This window comes from Mauremys mutica, chromosome 4, assembly GCF_020497125.1.
Source record: "Mauremys mutica isolate MM-2020 ecotype Southern chromosome 4, ASM2049712v1, whole genome shotgun sequence".
Classification (NCBI taxonomy): Eukaryota; Metazoa; Chordata; order Testudines; family Geoemydidae; genus Mauremys; species Mauremys mutica.
The window spans coordinates 104,229,372-104,244,123 of NC_059075.1; the positions used below are offsets into that span (position 1 = coordinate 104,229,372).

Genomic DNA, 14,752 nt, shown 5'->3' on the forward strand with positions numbered 1-14,752 from the left:
TCACACAGCCCTAGTTAAAATCCACCTGCTCTGGCTGGCACCTGTGCTCAGAACTCGCAAGCTGTTTGCCAGAAACAAAGACGCAGGCTCACCTTCCCTTCCAAAACTTCCAGAAAGGACAGAACAAAAAGCCCCTCTCAAAGGTACTGCAAGAGAAACTTTGTTTTAAAAAGGAGTTTAACTCTTGATTTCTCTCCTGCTCCCTTCCCCTACAGGTCAGCAAAGTACTTGTCCACAGAACAACTGTCAGATTTGTATCTATGCTCTTTGACCCACTCTCTCCCTCCTAAATTCACTTTTAAGCACTGTGTAAACAAAATCCCTTTGCAGCTGCTTGAGGCTGAAGAGTTTTGCTGACTTGTGAGAAGGGAAGTAGTTAGAGGAAATAGAAGATGGGGGAAGGAGGAAGAAACTTTTTTTTTAAAACATTCAATTTAAATTCAGCTCATTTTCTGCTTTCACTTAAAATTCAAATATTTAGAATTAAGTGTAACCATAACAACTCTTTATAATAAGCACTTGCTGGCCTAATAGACCTTGGCCTTGGACTTTAGGCCCTGATCCAGTAAAGCACTTAAGCATGTGCACAGTCCTACTGAAATCAATTGACTTCAACTGATTGATGGTTGATGGGCCTAAAGTTAAGCATGTGGTTAAGTTCTTTGCAGGATCAGGGCCTTATTAGTCACACGATATGGTCATTGCCTGGTAAACAGGAAGCAGCTTCTAGCCATGATTATGTACCAATGTAAATAACCTTTCAAATCTGCATCACCCACAAGTGATATCCACTATATTAGTAACTATGTGTTGAGTTTTTCCAGTGCTGGAAAATCTATATAGAACTGCAGTGGATCAGATGCTGTATTTTCTCCAAATAGCTAAATAGTCAACATTTAATGCCAGCATTTAGCTATCCAGCAGCTGTCAGTCTGCAGTGCACCTATTACAAGTTAATACCTTATAAAACTTATTTTCTTTGTTTGATGCACTAGCAGTATTTTAGGACACATCTAAGGACATATTTATGTTTTGCCTCTGGTCTCTCGAGCCTCTCAGTACTGAACACAATTTACTTTTCAAAGAGGTGTTTTTTATACTTTTTCCTTTTTGCCTCCCTTCATTTTATTTAGAATCTTGTGAACGGCTTTCCCATCTCCTTTTCCAGTTAGCAGTTTCCCTTCTACTCCAGTCATGTTTCAATGAAAGCTGAAAAGGCCACGACTATTTCAGATAACTTACTACAAATGTGCATAGTTCCTGACCACACCAAGCTACTATATCTTTTTTCTCTGAAATCATAAAGTTAACAGAACTCTAGGAACAGAGTTTTTTGCCCCAAGTGTTCCAGCAGAGGGCACACAAGAATGCAAAATATTTTTGCAGGTCTCTCAAAGACAGATACTATTTTTCTTATGTTAATTCCTTGTTGTGGCAGACCTGAAATAAACAAAAAGCTAATGGGCTTGGGATTTTCAAAAGCACCTAACATGATTTAGGAGCACAAATTCCACTGAAAGTCAATAGGACTTTTGCTCTTAAATGACTTAGATTTTGAAAATCCCATCCAGGTTTGTGATTTGAGGTGTTGTAAGGGAGTCTGGGTTTTATGAGTCTGGTTCTAACTATCTGCTCTGGTCCTACTGAAGTCAATGGCTAAACTCCCATTGACTTTGTTAGGAGCAGGAACAAATCTTCACCTAGTAACCAAGGAATAAACATCGTAAAGGAAATAAGAAAAGAAAGGGAGAGAAGAAAACAGAAGGGGCGGGGGGCATGAGAAAGAAGAGAAGCACAAAAGAAAAAAAAAGGGAAAATAGAGAATAAAAATAAATGGAAACAGAGTGGGAAGGGCATTTCCTGGGGATCCAAAGCTGTTAGTGAAAAACACAATTCATTAAAACAGCCACACTATAATTTCAGAGTCTTCTGCACAAAAATGAGCAATGATCCCCTGTGAATATGCATCCCCTGCACATGTGTATGTAGCAAATAGCCCGCTCAAAGTTTCTCCAGAATGCAAACCTCCACATGAGGATTCTGGCAAACAGAAAATCCTTAATGTAAAAAGAGAAGACACACAGAAATCAACTGACAACAGGAACAATTGTATAGGATAAAGTGGGCAGATAAACACTGAAAGAACATTTAGACACTGGGACCAAATTCTACCAAGATTGACCTATGGTGACAAAAGGCGGACTTTAGGGTTACAAACCTGGTGAGTCTGAAGACCAGTTCCTTCTGAAAAAGAAAAATAGCGTTTCAGTGGGTCAGATTCTCAGGCCTGGTGCTAGCCCCTTTTTGCTGCCTGAGTGGTGCAAAGGGGTCAGAATTGGGCTATGTCAACCCAGCTGACAATTTCCCAGGTGGTGGGGAACTCTCCTTTAATGTAAAGTGGCTAGAGCTGGTTTCTGTAGTAACTGCCCTGGCACAGCGTTGCCAATTCACAGCTGACATCTCATATTCACAGCTGACAGTCTCTTAGGGACCCACATACATCAGGTGTCATACATTAAACTGTCATAGCCCCAGTGTGGCTGCTTTGAGAATCAGGAAGCCATAACTGGCCTCTGAGGTGACACAACCCTTGTTCAGGGCAACGGTATAAACTGACAGTCTAGCCCACCGTTTGCAAAGTGCTGAGATTCTTGGAAGGAAAATGCTACTTAATTCAAAGTATTATGAATGAATGCAACCAATTTAAAGGAGCCTACCATATTGATGTGTGCACAGCCCCCCCACAAGGGGTGTGTGTGTGTATATAATATATATATATATATATATATATAAAATACTGCTTTTAAAGAGGCATGACCTCTTTAAAAAGCATATTCAGAGGAAAATATGTATCATATGCAAAAGCTATAACTAAACTGTGCTTTTAAAAAAATATTATTTGTGTTGTGGTGGGGCCTCAGGGCCCTGATCAGGGCTCCTTAGTGCTGCGTGCTGTACAAACACATAACGAAATTTTATGCCTTCTATCCGTAAGACTTCACGTACTTTGCCTGTGACAAACACACACAAAGCAGAGGGAGAAGCCACAAGTCACTCCTACAATTCGTGCTTCAGCTCAGAGAGTGCGAGGATGAGCTGAAGACAACTGTGACTAACAGGGCCAGGAAATTCCTGAGAGAGTAAGAATGATTGCTAACAGTTCTGAGAAAATCTTCCTTGGACTATTTATCCCAGAGAGTGATAGTGGCCTTAACCAAACAAACAGCTCTGAGAAACTAGAAATATTCCCTCTGAGATTTGAGTAGAGGAGAAAAAAAAAGAGAAGTTTATGCTAAAGGCAGTTAGACACACACGTGATATTGTTCGTGTGGCACTCAGACCTGTTGCTATTTAGTGTATCTGATCAGAATTTCCATACTCTGAAAGAAGACACCATATCTCAATTGGATAAAAGAGAAAGTCCCATTTAACTTACTGCAGTCGTCTAGTAGCTGGTTTGATTCACCTACAAAAGTACAGGAATCCCCTAATATGAGCTATGTAATCATGGAAAACCTATTACAGCAGCCAGGAAACAATATGATGGCAGTTCAAATGGTGCCTTTGACTCATTTAAACACCTTGGAAAATTCTGCATAAAGATGTATCCAGTGAAAAAATTGCTTGAAAACTGAATTTATTTCTAGCTTAGGATCTTTAGCATGAATGGCTAGAAGAGGTGAAGAAATGACTCAGCTCCTAGATTTGTGATAGCTAGAATGAACAAGAAGAAAACACTGTATGTCCAATTGTTAAAAACAGACTTGAGGTTCCAGAAGTTTCAGCAGCTTCTTTTGAGTGCTCCCATGTTTGCCACCAAGGTATTGAATCAGAACTAATGGATACAACTCCTCCTCCAAGAAACCAGCGCTCAAACATCAGTGATGGATGGCAATATAACACCCCTCAGAGAAATACTGTTTTCTCAGCTGCCTCTTATGCATTGTAAGTGATGTCTGAATAAATCAGCTGGTTAGGTAGAAGTGGAGAGGAAGTATGGTCTTATGCTAAGGAACTATGCTTTGCGTTCAATGTATAGTTCCACCCAGGGCCGGCTTTAGGAAGTGCGGGGCCCAAGTCGAACAGTTTCGACAGGGCCCCGGCTGGGATGACTAAAAAAAAAAAACATGTAAAAAAACACATGGGGCTTGTACTCACCAGGCGGTGCTCTGAGTCTTTGGCAGCACTTTGGCGGCGGGTCCTTCACTCGCTCCAGGTCTTCGGTGGCATTGAAGGACCCACCGCCGAAGTGCTGCCGAAGACCCGGAGTGCTGCCAGGTGAGTAAAAATTAAAAAGGCACCTCTAGCCAGGGAAGGGATTCTCACTGGGTGCAGGACCCTCTTAGGCGCGGGGCCTGATTCGAGAGAATTGGTAGAACAGGCCTAAAGCTGTCCCTGCACCACAGACTTCCCAGGTAATCTTGTTCACTAATTCTCTATGCCTCAGTCGCCCATCTGAAATAAAAAATGGAGATATTTCCTCTCTCTCACACCGTGTCTAGTCCTGTCTACTTAGATTGTAAGTTCTTTGGGTCTCTCTTTTATATGTCCGTACAGTGCCTAAGGCACTAATCACAGTTGGGGCCTCAATCTCAGTATACTACTACTTTATCTGCTGCAGGTGTGTCACAGGATACACTGAGGGTATATTGAATGTTCTACTTTTGATAGGATCACTAGGCTGCATGATACTTTTCACTAGACAGTGCAGAGGGAAGCAACATGTGGCAAGTGGGGAGCCAGAGCAGAAGAGGGAGCATGCTGTGCTGCATTCTCCCCCCTTGGCCCTATTCTGATGTGCTTAGGTTATTCCATTTGGTAGGGACTCTACATCTCTGGGAAGGGAGCAGCTGAACTCTGTAGCATGTCCCCAAGCAACTGGGAATATCTGAAAATCTGGGGGGGGGTTACTGCTGCTCAGACCAGCAATAGCTCCATCTATCCATCAACAACTATCCCTCCAGCCCCCCAAAAGTGTTTTTGTTTTGCTGCAAAGAAGCTTGTTATTCCAGATTGGCTTGGAAAAACTGTATCCTCAGCAAATTGCTATTATCTGCTATTATACCCCCAATACATGTGTGCAAAAAAAGAAAGAAACAGGAGTTCTTGTGTTTGGCACAAACAATTTTATTCTTGCGCTATTTATTTGTAAGAGAGTGATTTTAACATGTATCCTACCCAGATACATAAACTGGTTTATTGATAGATTACTGCATGTGAAACCAAAGAGATCAGCTCACACTTAAAGATAATCAGTGCACATAGTGGTACGCCATTATGATTCAATTTGAAATTAATACTTTGTTATTTTGTCATGTTATAGATTTAGGGCCCAATCCCATATGCCTCGAGCAGATAAAATTTCTAGTGTGTGTGAACTATGGGCTTCAGCTCTTAGTAAATTAGAAAGGAAAAACCTAAAGACAACATGACATGCAATATACAGATAGGAATATATGTAATGTCTTTATGTTAGGTGTCTTTTGAAATCTGATGTAATGGAATATTTAGATGATATAGGGGCTGATTCTGTAAGAGAGCTAAACCAATTTACCCTGCCAAGGATCAGGCCCTCTGTGTTATTAACATCTACCGGGTGCTTGAATATGACAAGATTTTGCACTTATTTAAGAAAGTATTTGATTGAGAAATAAAATCTGTTAGTTTCTGCTTGATTTTCTAGTTGTTAAAATGTCTGTGAAATTAAAAACTGCTTAGATCTGTGCATGTTGTTATTTAGGGTAATCTAAGGAAGGCAAGATGAACTTTTACTGCACGAAATGTTCAATGGCTTTAAAAGAGATTCAGAACAAGTTCTAAAAAGTACAATTTTATCAGACAATTTCTTTTAAAACCAGATTAGTTACTATAATCTAATATTAGTTAACTGTAAGACATTGACTCATTGATACTATGAGGTTGTATTTTGGGTGTGATCCTGCACCTTAACATTAATAGTCTCATTGGGAACTAATCGCATGAGTAAGGGTATCCTTAACTGGGTCTCTTCACCCATTGATACCTGGGGAACTGATTTGCTACCAATACTCAGGCTGTTGTACCTCACTCTGAACAATTGCATTAACCTCAGTGGGAAGCCTTGCTGACTAAGGTATTATGCAATGGATGAAACTCGCCTCTGTACAGAGAATCAGCATAAATCCTTTGCACCATTTAAGCTCCCCCCAAGCATTCAAAATCAGTTTAGGTCAGTGGTAGGCAACCTGTGGCCCACAGGCCACATGCGGCCTGTCAGGGTAATCCACTGGCAGGCTGCCAATTTGTTTACATTTGCACGGCCGCCCGCAGCTCCCAGTGGCTGTGGTTCGCGCACCACTGGTCTAGGTCTTCTGCACAGCGGTGAATTTCACTCAGTGTGTGTAAGGGAGGCAGAATTGGGCTCTGATTGATTTACAAGGATAATCTCTATTAATGTTAACAGGAGTTACAAACACTGACACCTCAGTAGAAAAATACAATATATAGGGTACAAATGCCAGACACCCCCCTCCAAGCTGACTTATGAAACTGCTTGAGAGAAAGTATATGATTTTCAACCTCCCATCTGTGCATACTGATGTACATTTCCAGAAAACTGCGGGTGCACTTTTGGAGGCTGGTTTTCAAAATTTGGCCCCTAAACCTTATAGAAAAATAGATTTTATAGAATAAACTATTTTGCATTGGCAACATTTCTCAGGAATTATCTTTCTCCTATAACCACATGTTGCTTTGGATCTATGGGAAGATCATGAAATTACATAAATTGCCCAAAGAGTCTAAATATGAGGTTTCTCTCTAGTCCAGTTGAATTCTCAGTACAGTCTAAAATCATATATCTCTCATATAAAAGTAGATTTTGCAAAGCTATTGATTTGATATTTATTAATCGGCAGCTTTCTTCAGGGCACAGACTTAGTTTCTTCAGCTTTACCTTCTTTACTTTAAAAAAATGTCCTGCAATAGAAAAGAAACAATTAGCTAGAATGTATCTTTAGGACTTTGTGATAAGCACCATATAAAATAATGAAATCACAACTGGTTGATTTTGGTTTGCATTTTATCTAACCACGGAGAGAACGACCACAAAATCTTCATGCAGACCTACATGAGAAGTCTTACCTTAGTCCTTCTAGGGGCCTGTAATCATATTTAGAGAAACCATGAATGAAAAGCATACAGAAAGTTTACACTATAAACTGAGTTTGAGAATCAGTTAAGGATAATTCTTGGGACAATCACTGAATGACAGCAGAGTAATAGAAACAGGCCCACAATAAAATGGCAAAGAGACATGAATAGTTGTTGACAGGCACACCAAGGTATAATATGAATCATAACTAGGGCTGTCAAGCAATTAAAAAATTAATTAATCATGATTAATCACACTGTTAAACAATAATAGAATACCATTTATTTAAATATTTTTGGATGTTTTCTACATTTTCAAATATATTGATTTCAATTATAATACAGAATACAAAGTGTACAGTGCTCACTTCAGTGCTCACTTCTATTTATTTTGTATTATAAAATATTTGCACTGTAAAAAAACAAAAGAAATAGTGTTTTTCAATTGTAGAATTGTGTACAAAAATAAATGCATTCAAAAATTAAACAATATAAAACTTTAGAGCCTACAAGTCCACTCAGTCCTACTACTTGTTCAGCCAATCGCTCACACAAACAAGTTTACATTTGCAGGAGATAATGCTACCTGCTTCTTGTTCACAATGTTACCTGAAAGTGACAACAGGTGTTTGCATGGCACTGTTTTAGCCGGCGTCAGAAGATATTTACATGCCAGTTGCGCTTAAGATTCATATGTTCCTTCATTCTTCAACCACCATTCCAGAGGACATGCGTCCATGCTGATAACAGGTTCTGATTGATAACAGTCCAAAGCAGTGCGGACTGACACTTGTTCATTTCCATAATCTGAGTCAGATGCCACCAGCAGAAGGTTGGTTTTCTTTTTTGGTGGTTCAGATTCTGTAGTTTCCACATCAGTGTGTTGCTCTTTTAAGGCATCTGAAAGGATGCTCCACACCTCATCCCACTCAGATTTTGGAAAGCACTTCAGATTCTTAAACCTTGGGTCGGGTGCTGTATCTCTCCTTAGAAATCTCATATTGGTACCTTCTTTGCGTTTTGTCAAATCTGCAGTGAAAGTGTTCTTAAAATGAACAACATGTTCTGAGTCATCATCTGAGACTGCTATAACATGAAATGTATGGCAGAATGTGGGTAAAATAGAGCTGGAGACATATAATTCTTCCTTAAGGAGTTCAGTCACAAATTTAATTAAGGCATTATTTTTTTAATGAGCGTCATCAGCATGGAAGCATGTCCTCTAGAATGGTGGCCGAAGAATGAAGGGGCATACGAATGTTTAGCATTGTTTAGCATATCTGGCACATAAATACTTTGCAATGCCGGCTACAGAAGTCCCATGCAAACACCTGTTCTCACTTTCGGATGACATTGTAAATAAGAAGTGGGCAGCATTATCTCCCGTAAATGTAAACAAACTTGTTTGTCTCAGTGATTGGCTGAATGAGAAGTAGGACTGAGTGGACTCTAAAGTTTGTAGGCTCTAAAGTTCTGCATTATTGTCTTTTTAAGTGCAGTTATTTAACAAACAAACCAAAAACATCTACATTTGTAAATTTTACTTTCCCAATAAAGAGATTGCACTACAGTACTTGTATGAGGTGAACTGAAAAATACTGTTTATTTTGTTTGCCATTTTTACAGTGCAAATATTTGTACTAAAATATAACAATATGAAGTGAGCATTGTCAACTTTTGTATACCGTGTTGCAATTGAAATCAATATATTTGAAAATGTAGAAAAACAGCCAAAAATATTTCATACATTCCTATTGGTATTCTATTGTTTAACAGTGTGATTAAAACTGTGATTAAACATGATTACTTTTTTTGATTTAATCACGAGTTAACTGCAATTAATCAACAGCCCTAATAGTAACTCTTGTTCTTTGGACTTATGGGTAATTTTAGTTGCCTAAATAACTATAAATTCCTAAAATAAGAAAAGTGGGGCTGAGATATTATTCATGTAATTGTTTTCACAACTGCCTATGTAACAGTAGGCTCTCCCATGTCTATGTGGGTGAGGATCCAATCCTACAAGCAAGTGTGCCTCTTCTGAGGAGACCACTGGGGCATGAGAGCACTCAGAACTGACAGGATCAAGCTATACGTGTGTGTGCATATGTACAAGTATTTGTTTTGTGGTGGAAAGAATGTAACTATTCCAAAGACCAAGAGAAAAAAAAATCAGGAGAGGCACCATGATACACAAACAACAATCAAATGTGCATGGGATCACACTGATGCCAAACAAATATCAGCTCCAGTTTACTGTAACAGAACCCTGGAGGGTCTGATTGTACAACAGGCATTTAACTAGGGTGACCAACTATTTTTAGATAGAAAAATAGTTTCCTTCAGCAGGAAGCATTATGTCTGTTTGCTGAGGGAACTTGTTTGCTGCCATCAATACACATAGAATGCAACTCTTTGTTTAGGTAAGGTAGAATTTTTCTGATGGAAAGAACCGTAGCTCCATCAAATCCCACTATACCTGCCTCTGGCAAATGAACCTGCTTTTAACAGGCTTACTTAGATACGTTATTTTATGGGATGCTAGATAAGCCACTATCTCGGATATTACTATTAGTCAGTTAAATGGACTGTCACACCCATAATCTCAGATAAAAACTAAATCTGCATAGGGCTAGAGTGTGTCTTTAGGAACAACCCTGAGCAAGGGTAACTAGGCCCCTCCAGACCAGGCAGTGGACCCTGCTAGTGACTCAGCTTCCCCTTAGATTCAGGCAGTTACTGACTCCTGGGTCTCTGTAGTGACCTCGGCCCAGACCCTCAAAAGGTATTTAGGTGCCTAACTCCCACTGAATATTAGGCCACCCAGAGATTATCTTCAATCTCCATCCTGTCCTCAGTGCTTAGTGGTCCCATTTCTTTCCAGGTTTTCTTTTTTCTTATATGGCTAAAGAGCCTTTTACTATTGATTTTAATTTTCTTTGCATGGTTCTTTGTTCTGCTGGGCTTTCAGCTGTTCTCCTTTTATCCCTACACTTCTTGATCTGTTTTCCCATAAAACATGCACATGCTCATAAATGCTGATAACTATGCAAATCTTGAAGTTATGCACTTAAACACTGTCAGTTTTCAATATAGATTAAGGATCTGATTTTTATAGCTTCAAAGCACCTACAGCTCCCACTGACTTCAGCTGGAGTTGGGATGCTCAGCACATCTGAAAGTTTGGCCCTCTAAATGTGCTGATCGTGTTGAGCTGACAAAATGCATGTCAGGCAAGAACAGTGAAAACTGCCAGTCACCTACCCAGGGCCAAATCTACAGCTGGCGTAAACCAGTGTAGCTCCACTGAAGTCAATGGACCCATGCTGATCTACATCAGATGAGAATCTGGTCAAGGGATAGGGCCAAATTCTGCTCCCAGATATTCATGAGCATCTCCAAGTCAGTGGTGCTGTACAATTTGTCTTATCTTGTGTAAACTAGTAATGTGTAACTATTCACACGTGTAAACAACATGTAATCTTTTGTCCTACACCTTTAATGTAAAACATTTTTTAAAAATGTCCTACTAGTTTTTGGAAGATAGTACAGTGATTGGTGCTCCACAAGTGCCTAAATCAGATACATGTAACCAGACATGTTTTGCTTAGCATATCAAAAAGGAGCTAAAGCAATATAATTTTTTTGTTACTTTGACAAGTTAATTCTAATCCCCTCCCAGAGAAAGGCTCAAATGTGTGTGATACTGTCTTTTACTATATCTCTACAGTGTGGCCCTGATCCTTGTTATTGCCTTTAGTTGCTACTGTAATATAAATAATAATAATAATTATTAATTCAATTATGATCACTAATATAATTTATTAAAAAACATAGTTTAAATGTTATAATTCTAAACTGTAAGTCCTTGTGCTCTCAGCAAAATCAGACAAGGCAAAAGCGCAAAGGACACACCAATACACCATGCGAGATCCAGGTAAGAAGACAGGCTGAGGCATGCAATGCACAGGCATGCACATGCTTTGGAAAAAATGCATCCTCACAATGAAACAGTATGTATCAACCCAGATCTGGCTATTCACCACTGCAGTGGCTACAGCTGCAGGAGATACCCTTGTCTGTACACAGCTGCACTGCCTTCAAAACCCTTTCTGTTTGTGTTGGGACTGATTGTTGATGAGGGAATAGTAGGGCTAAATGTACAGGATATGAAAACACACAATAATGATGAAAGTTATTTCATTGCTTACTGGTATGTGTATAGGTATTAAACATTTTTACTACCGTTTCTGGGTCAGATCCAGAAACCAGCTGGTGTAAAGCAGTGTAGTTCCACTTAAGTCAGTGCAACTACTGTGATTTACACCATCTGAGGATCTGGATCCCTGTAGGCAATGGGAAACTTCCAATTACCAGTGCATTTGGCATAAGTACGTCTGCAAATATGTCTCCCTGGGGCAAGTTAGAAAACAAGGCTCTGTTTTTGAAAATATCTGTCTGAAATAAAACAACTGGTATCAATATAATGTGCCCATTTGGTTTTAACTCACCTGGTCCTTTGCTTAATTGAATCTACCGATTAGTTTTGCATGATGTCATTGCTTTAGATATTTGTAATATTCACTAAGGTACTTGGAAGCCTAAGGGAATGTCTACACTCTGAACCGTATCAAATGCTTTACTGAAGTCCGGGTAGATTAGATCTCTTGCGTTTCCTTTATCTAAAAAAATCAGTTCTCTTCTCAAAGAAGGCGATCAGGTTGATCTGGCATGATCTACCTTTTGTAAAACCATGTTGTATTTTATCCCAGTTACCATTGACCTCTACGTCTTTAATTACCGGTACTCTCTCTTTCAAAATTTGTTCTAAGACCTGGCATATAATGGAGGTCAAATTCCAGCTCAAGGAGAGTGACCCACCCTAGCTCTGATTGAGTTAGTGTATTAAAAATAGAGCACAGCCAAAGCGGTGAGAGGGGCTAGCCACCGTGAGTGCGTACCCGTCCAAGGTGCTAGGCATGTATTTGGGGCAGCTAGTCCTTCCTGCCACTTACGCTGCTCTGCCTACACTCTGTTTTGAGTGCACAAGCTCGATTAGCGCTAGCGCACTATGTCTCCTCAAGGTGGCATTTATACCTTCCAGCTCAAAATGTAGACATACCTCCCTTAGTCTCAGTGAATGCCCCAGTTGCTTTTGAAAATGGGATTAAGGCACTTCTGAAAATTCCCCCCAAGTGACTAATTTATTTAATTAGCCAAGTATAGTAGTTGCAGTCCAAAAAGAAATAATTAAATCTTCAGGCTTGAAGAAGGAAGTTTATAGTGCAGTGGTTCCCAAACGTGTTCTGCCGCTTGTGCAGAGAAAGCCCCTGGCAGGCTGGGCCGGTTTGTGTACCTGCCGTGTCCGCAGGTTTGGCCTATCACAGCTCCCAGTGGCCACAGTTCGCTGCTCCAGGCCAATAGGAGCTGTGGGAAGCCGCGCGGGCAGAGGGACGTACTGGCCGCCGCTTCCAGCAGCTCCCATTGGCCTGGAGCAGCGAACTGCGGCCAGTGGGAGCCGCGATCAGCCGAATCTGTGGACATGGCACGTAAACAAACTGTACAGGCCTGGCAGGGGCTTTCCCTGCACAAGTAGCGGAACAAGTTTGGGAACCACTGTTATAGTGTATAACAACATCTATGAGGAAGGCAATTAATGACCATGAATACAGAAGGGCATGTGGATTACAGTAACTGTTAAAATAGACAAACATTCCTTAGTAATGTTATCTGTATGTTAAACGGCAAACTAGCCAGTCTGTTGTTACTAGCTGTTTAACTACTGCTGAGGAAACAGAACATATACACTTACATTTCATCATCATATTCCTTTGGAGGAGACACTGCAATGACTAAGTCAATCCAATCCTGTAAAAAGAATGTATTATCGTTAGAGACTTAAGCAGCCAGGTAATTCTCTCTCTCGTTACATGACCCTTTGAAAGAACTTTCACAGACAGCTTCAACCAGATCAGGATTAAACATAAAAGGGACAAACTCTGCCCTCAGACACCTCCAAGCAACCTTATAGGTGGAAAGTTGATGAGTCAGAGATCTATTGAGAGGCTACTCCACATAGCAGGAGGTGCAGAGGGAAGGCTACTGTACCAACATGGCAATATCATGAGAAGAGTCATGGAGGAATCCATTGCTAGGAGGGAAAAGGGCAACAGGAAAAAGATCTATTTGATACTGGCTGAAGTCAGTCTCAAAAGTCTAAGGAGTGTTTTAACAAGCTGGTTAATTCTGAATTACATCCCAAAATCAACAAATATTTTCTCCACTGCTGTGTATCAGACTCTTAGGATGATCATTTATATCCTGCACTGGGCAATTTTATTACGTGATATCATTCTTGTTTAGAAGATTCTCACTGTAGCCAAAACAGTAGTTTTTTGTGCATCCGTTGTGAAGGATTAGATAAAACTATGATGCTGTGATAAAGTCCTTGACAATTCCCAATTCATTTTCAATGTTTACATCTTGGAAAGACTTACCATGAACTGCCCAGAGCAGAATACATTTAAACCAAACAACTTGTGTGGCTGCTGTGTACTTCTCAGGGGGAAAACACCCATTCACTTACCCCACCCACATTCCAGGCTTTGGCTAGAGTTGTCTGGGCTTCTGTCAGCGTCACATCAACTAAAATCTTGCCATTCACGGCCATTATTTCATCCCCTTTCACGATGCCTCCTGGTGAAGCAAAAATACCATATCAGCAACATCATTTCTGTCACAGACTTCTCTCCCAGATGCTGCTTCTTCACACACATTCAACAAACATCCCTATGTAAATTAGCCTGAAGCCTTTCCTAGATGTACACTGCAGTAGTGCAGAGAAGGTGGCTTGTTGTAAATGAAAATAAGTGGAAGCTTTAAGTGCTGGGGCAGTGAGTATAACATTCTTCTGTTGGTTGTGGCCAATAAGGGCTAATCAGTCTCTGGTTATGAACACACTATGGTAATATTAAGGGGGAAAGTTTCAAAGGTACAGATGGCAGGTAGGTCCTTAACTATGGAGATGGGTTCCTAGCCACCACAGTGGCTTTGAAACTTGCTGACAGTGAACTCTCTTAAATAAGGAAGCCAAAGGTATTACAGGTACTTAGCTACATTTTCCCCTCATTTACACCCAGATTCTCATGCCTGCAGGATTGTTTTGCAGGATCAGGGGCATCCTTAGGAACTAGAGAGTGAATTACATATGGAATAGAAGACTAAGGGCTTGTCTACACTACTGTTTAAGTTGCTATAACACATGTCGCTCAGGGGTGTAACCCCCACACCCAAATGACGTAAGTTACATTGACATAAAAGTGGTGTCTACATTGTGCTGTGTCGGTGGGAGACGCTCTCCCGCCAACATCGCTTCCGCCTCTCACTGAGGTGGAGTAATTACGTTGAAGGGAGAGCGCGCTCCCGTCGATGGAGAGCATCTTCCCCAAATGCGCTACATCAGTGCCACTGCAGCATGATAGTGAAGACAAGTCCTAAGTGTTATCTCTGAACTGCCGTGTTCTCTGATCCTCACAAGAATTAAAAAAAAACAACCCAGAGATTTTGTAAATTTAATTTCCCACTCAAGGAACTCTCCCAGCAGTGATCTGCCACTGCCATG

The 14,752-nt window shown here is 40.4% G+C and overlaps 1 protein-coding gene across 4 annotated transcripts in view; it reads right to left on the reverse strand.

Annotated features, from left to right (window-relative positions):
- Nucleotides 1-5,121: 5,121 nt before the first annotated feature.
- The window catches only part of USH1C (USH1 protein network component harmonin), a 123,481-nt gene continuing 113,850 nt past the window's right edge, over nt 5,122-14,752 (reverse strand). For all 4 annotated transcript variants that reach the window (XM_045012324.1, XM_045012323.1, XM_045012322.1 and 1 more), the window contains exons 19-21: nt 13,718-13,827; nt 12,944-12,999; nt 5,122-6,957 (exon numbers count right to left, since the gene is read on the reverse strand). In XM_045012324.1, the coding sequence (XP_044868259.1) occupies nt 6,945-6,957; nt 12,944-12,999; nt 13,718-13,827 (179 nt within the window). In that variant the 3' untranslated portion in view covers nt 5,122-6,944. The remainder of the gene's footprint in view (nt 6,958-12,943; nt 13,000-13,717; nt 13,828-14,752) is intronic.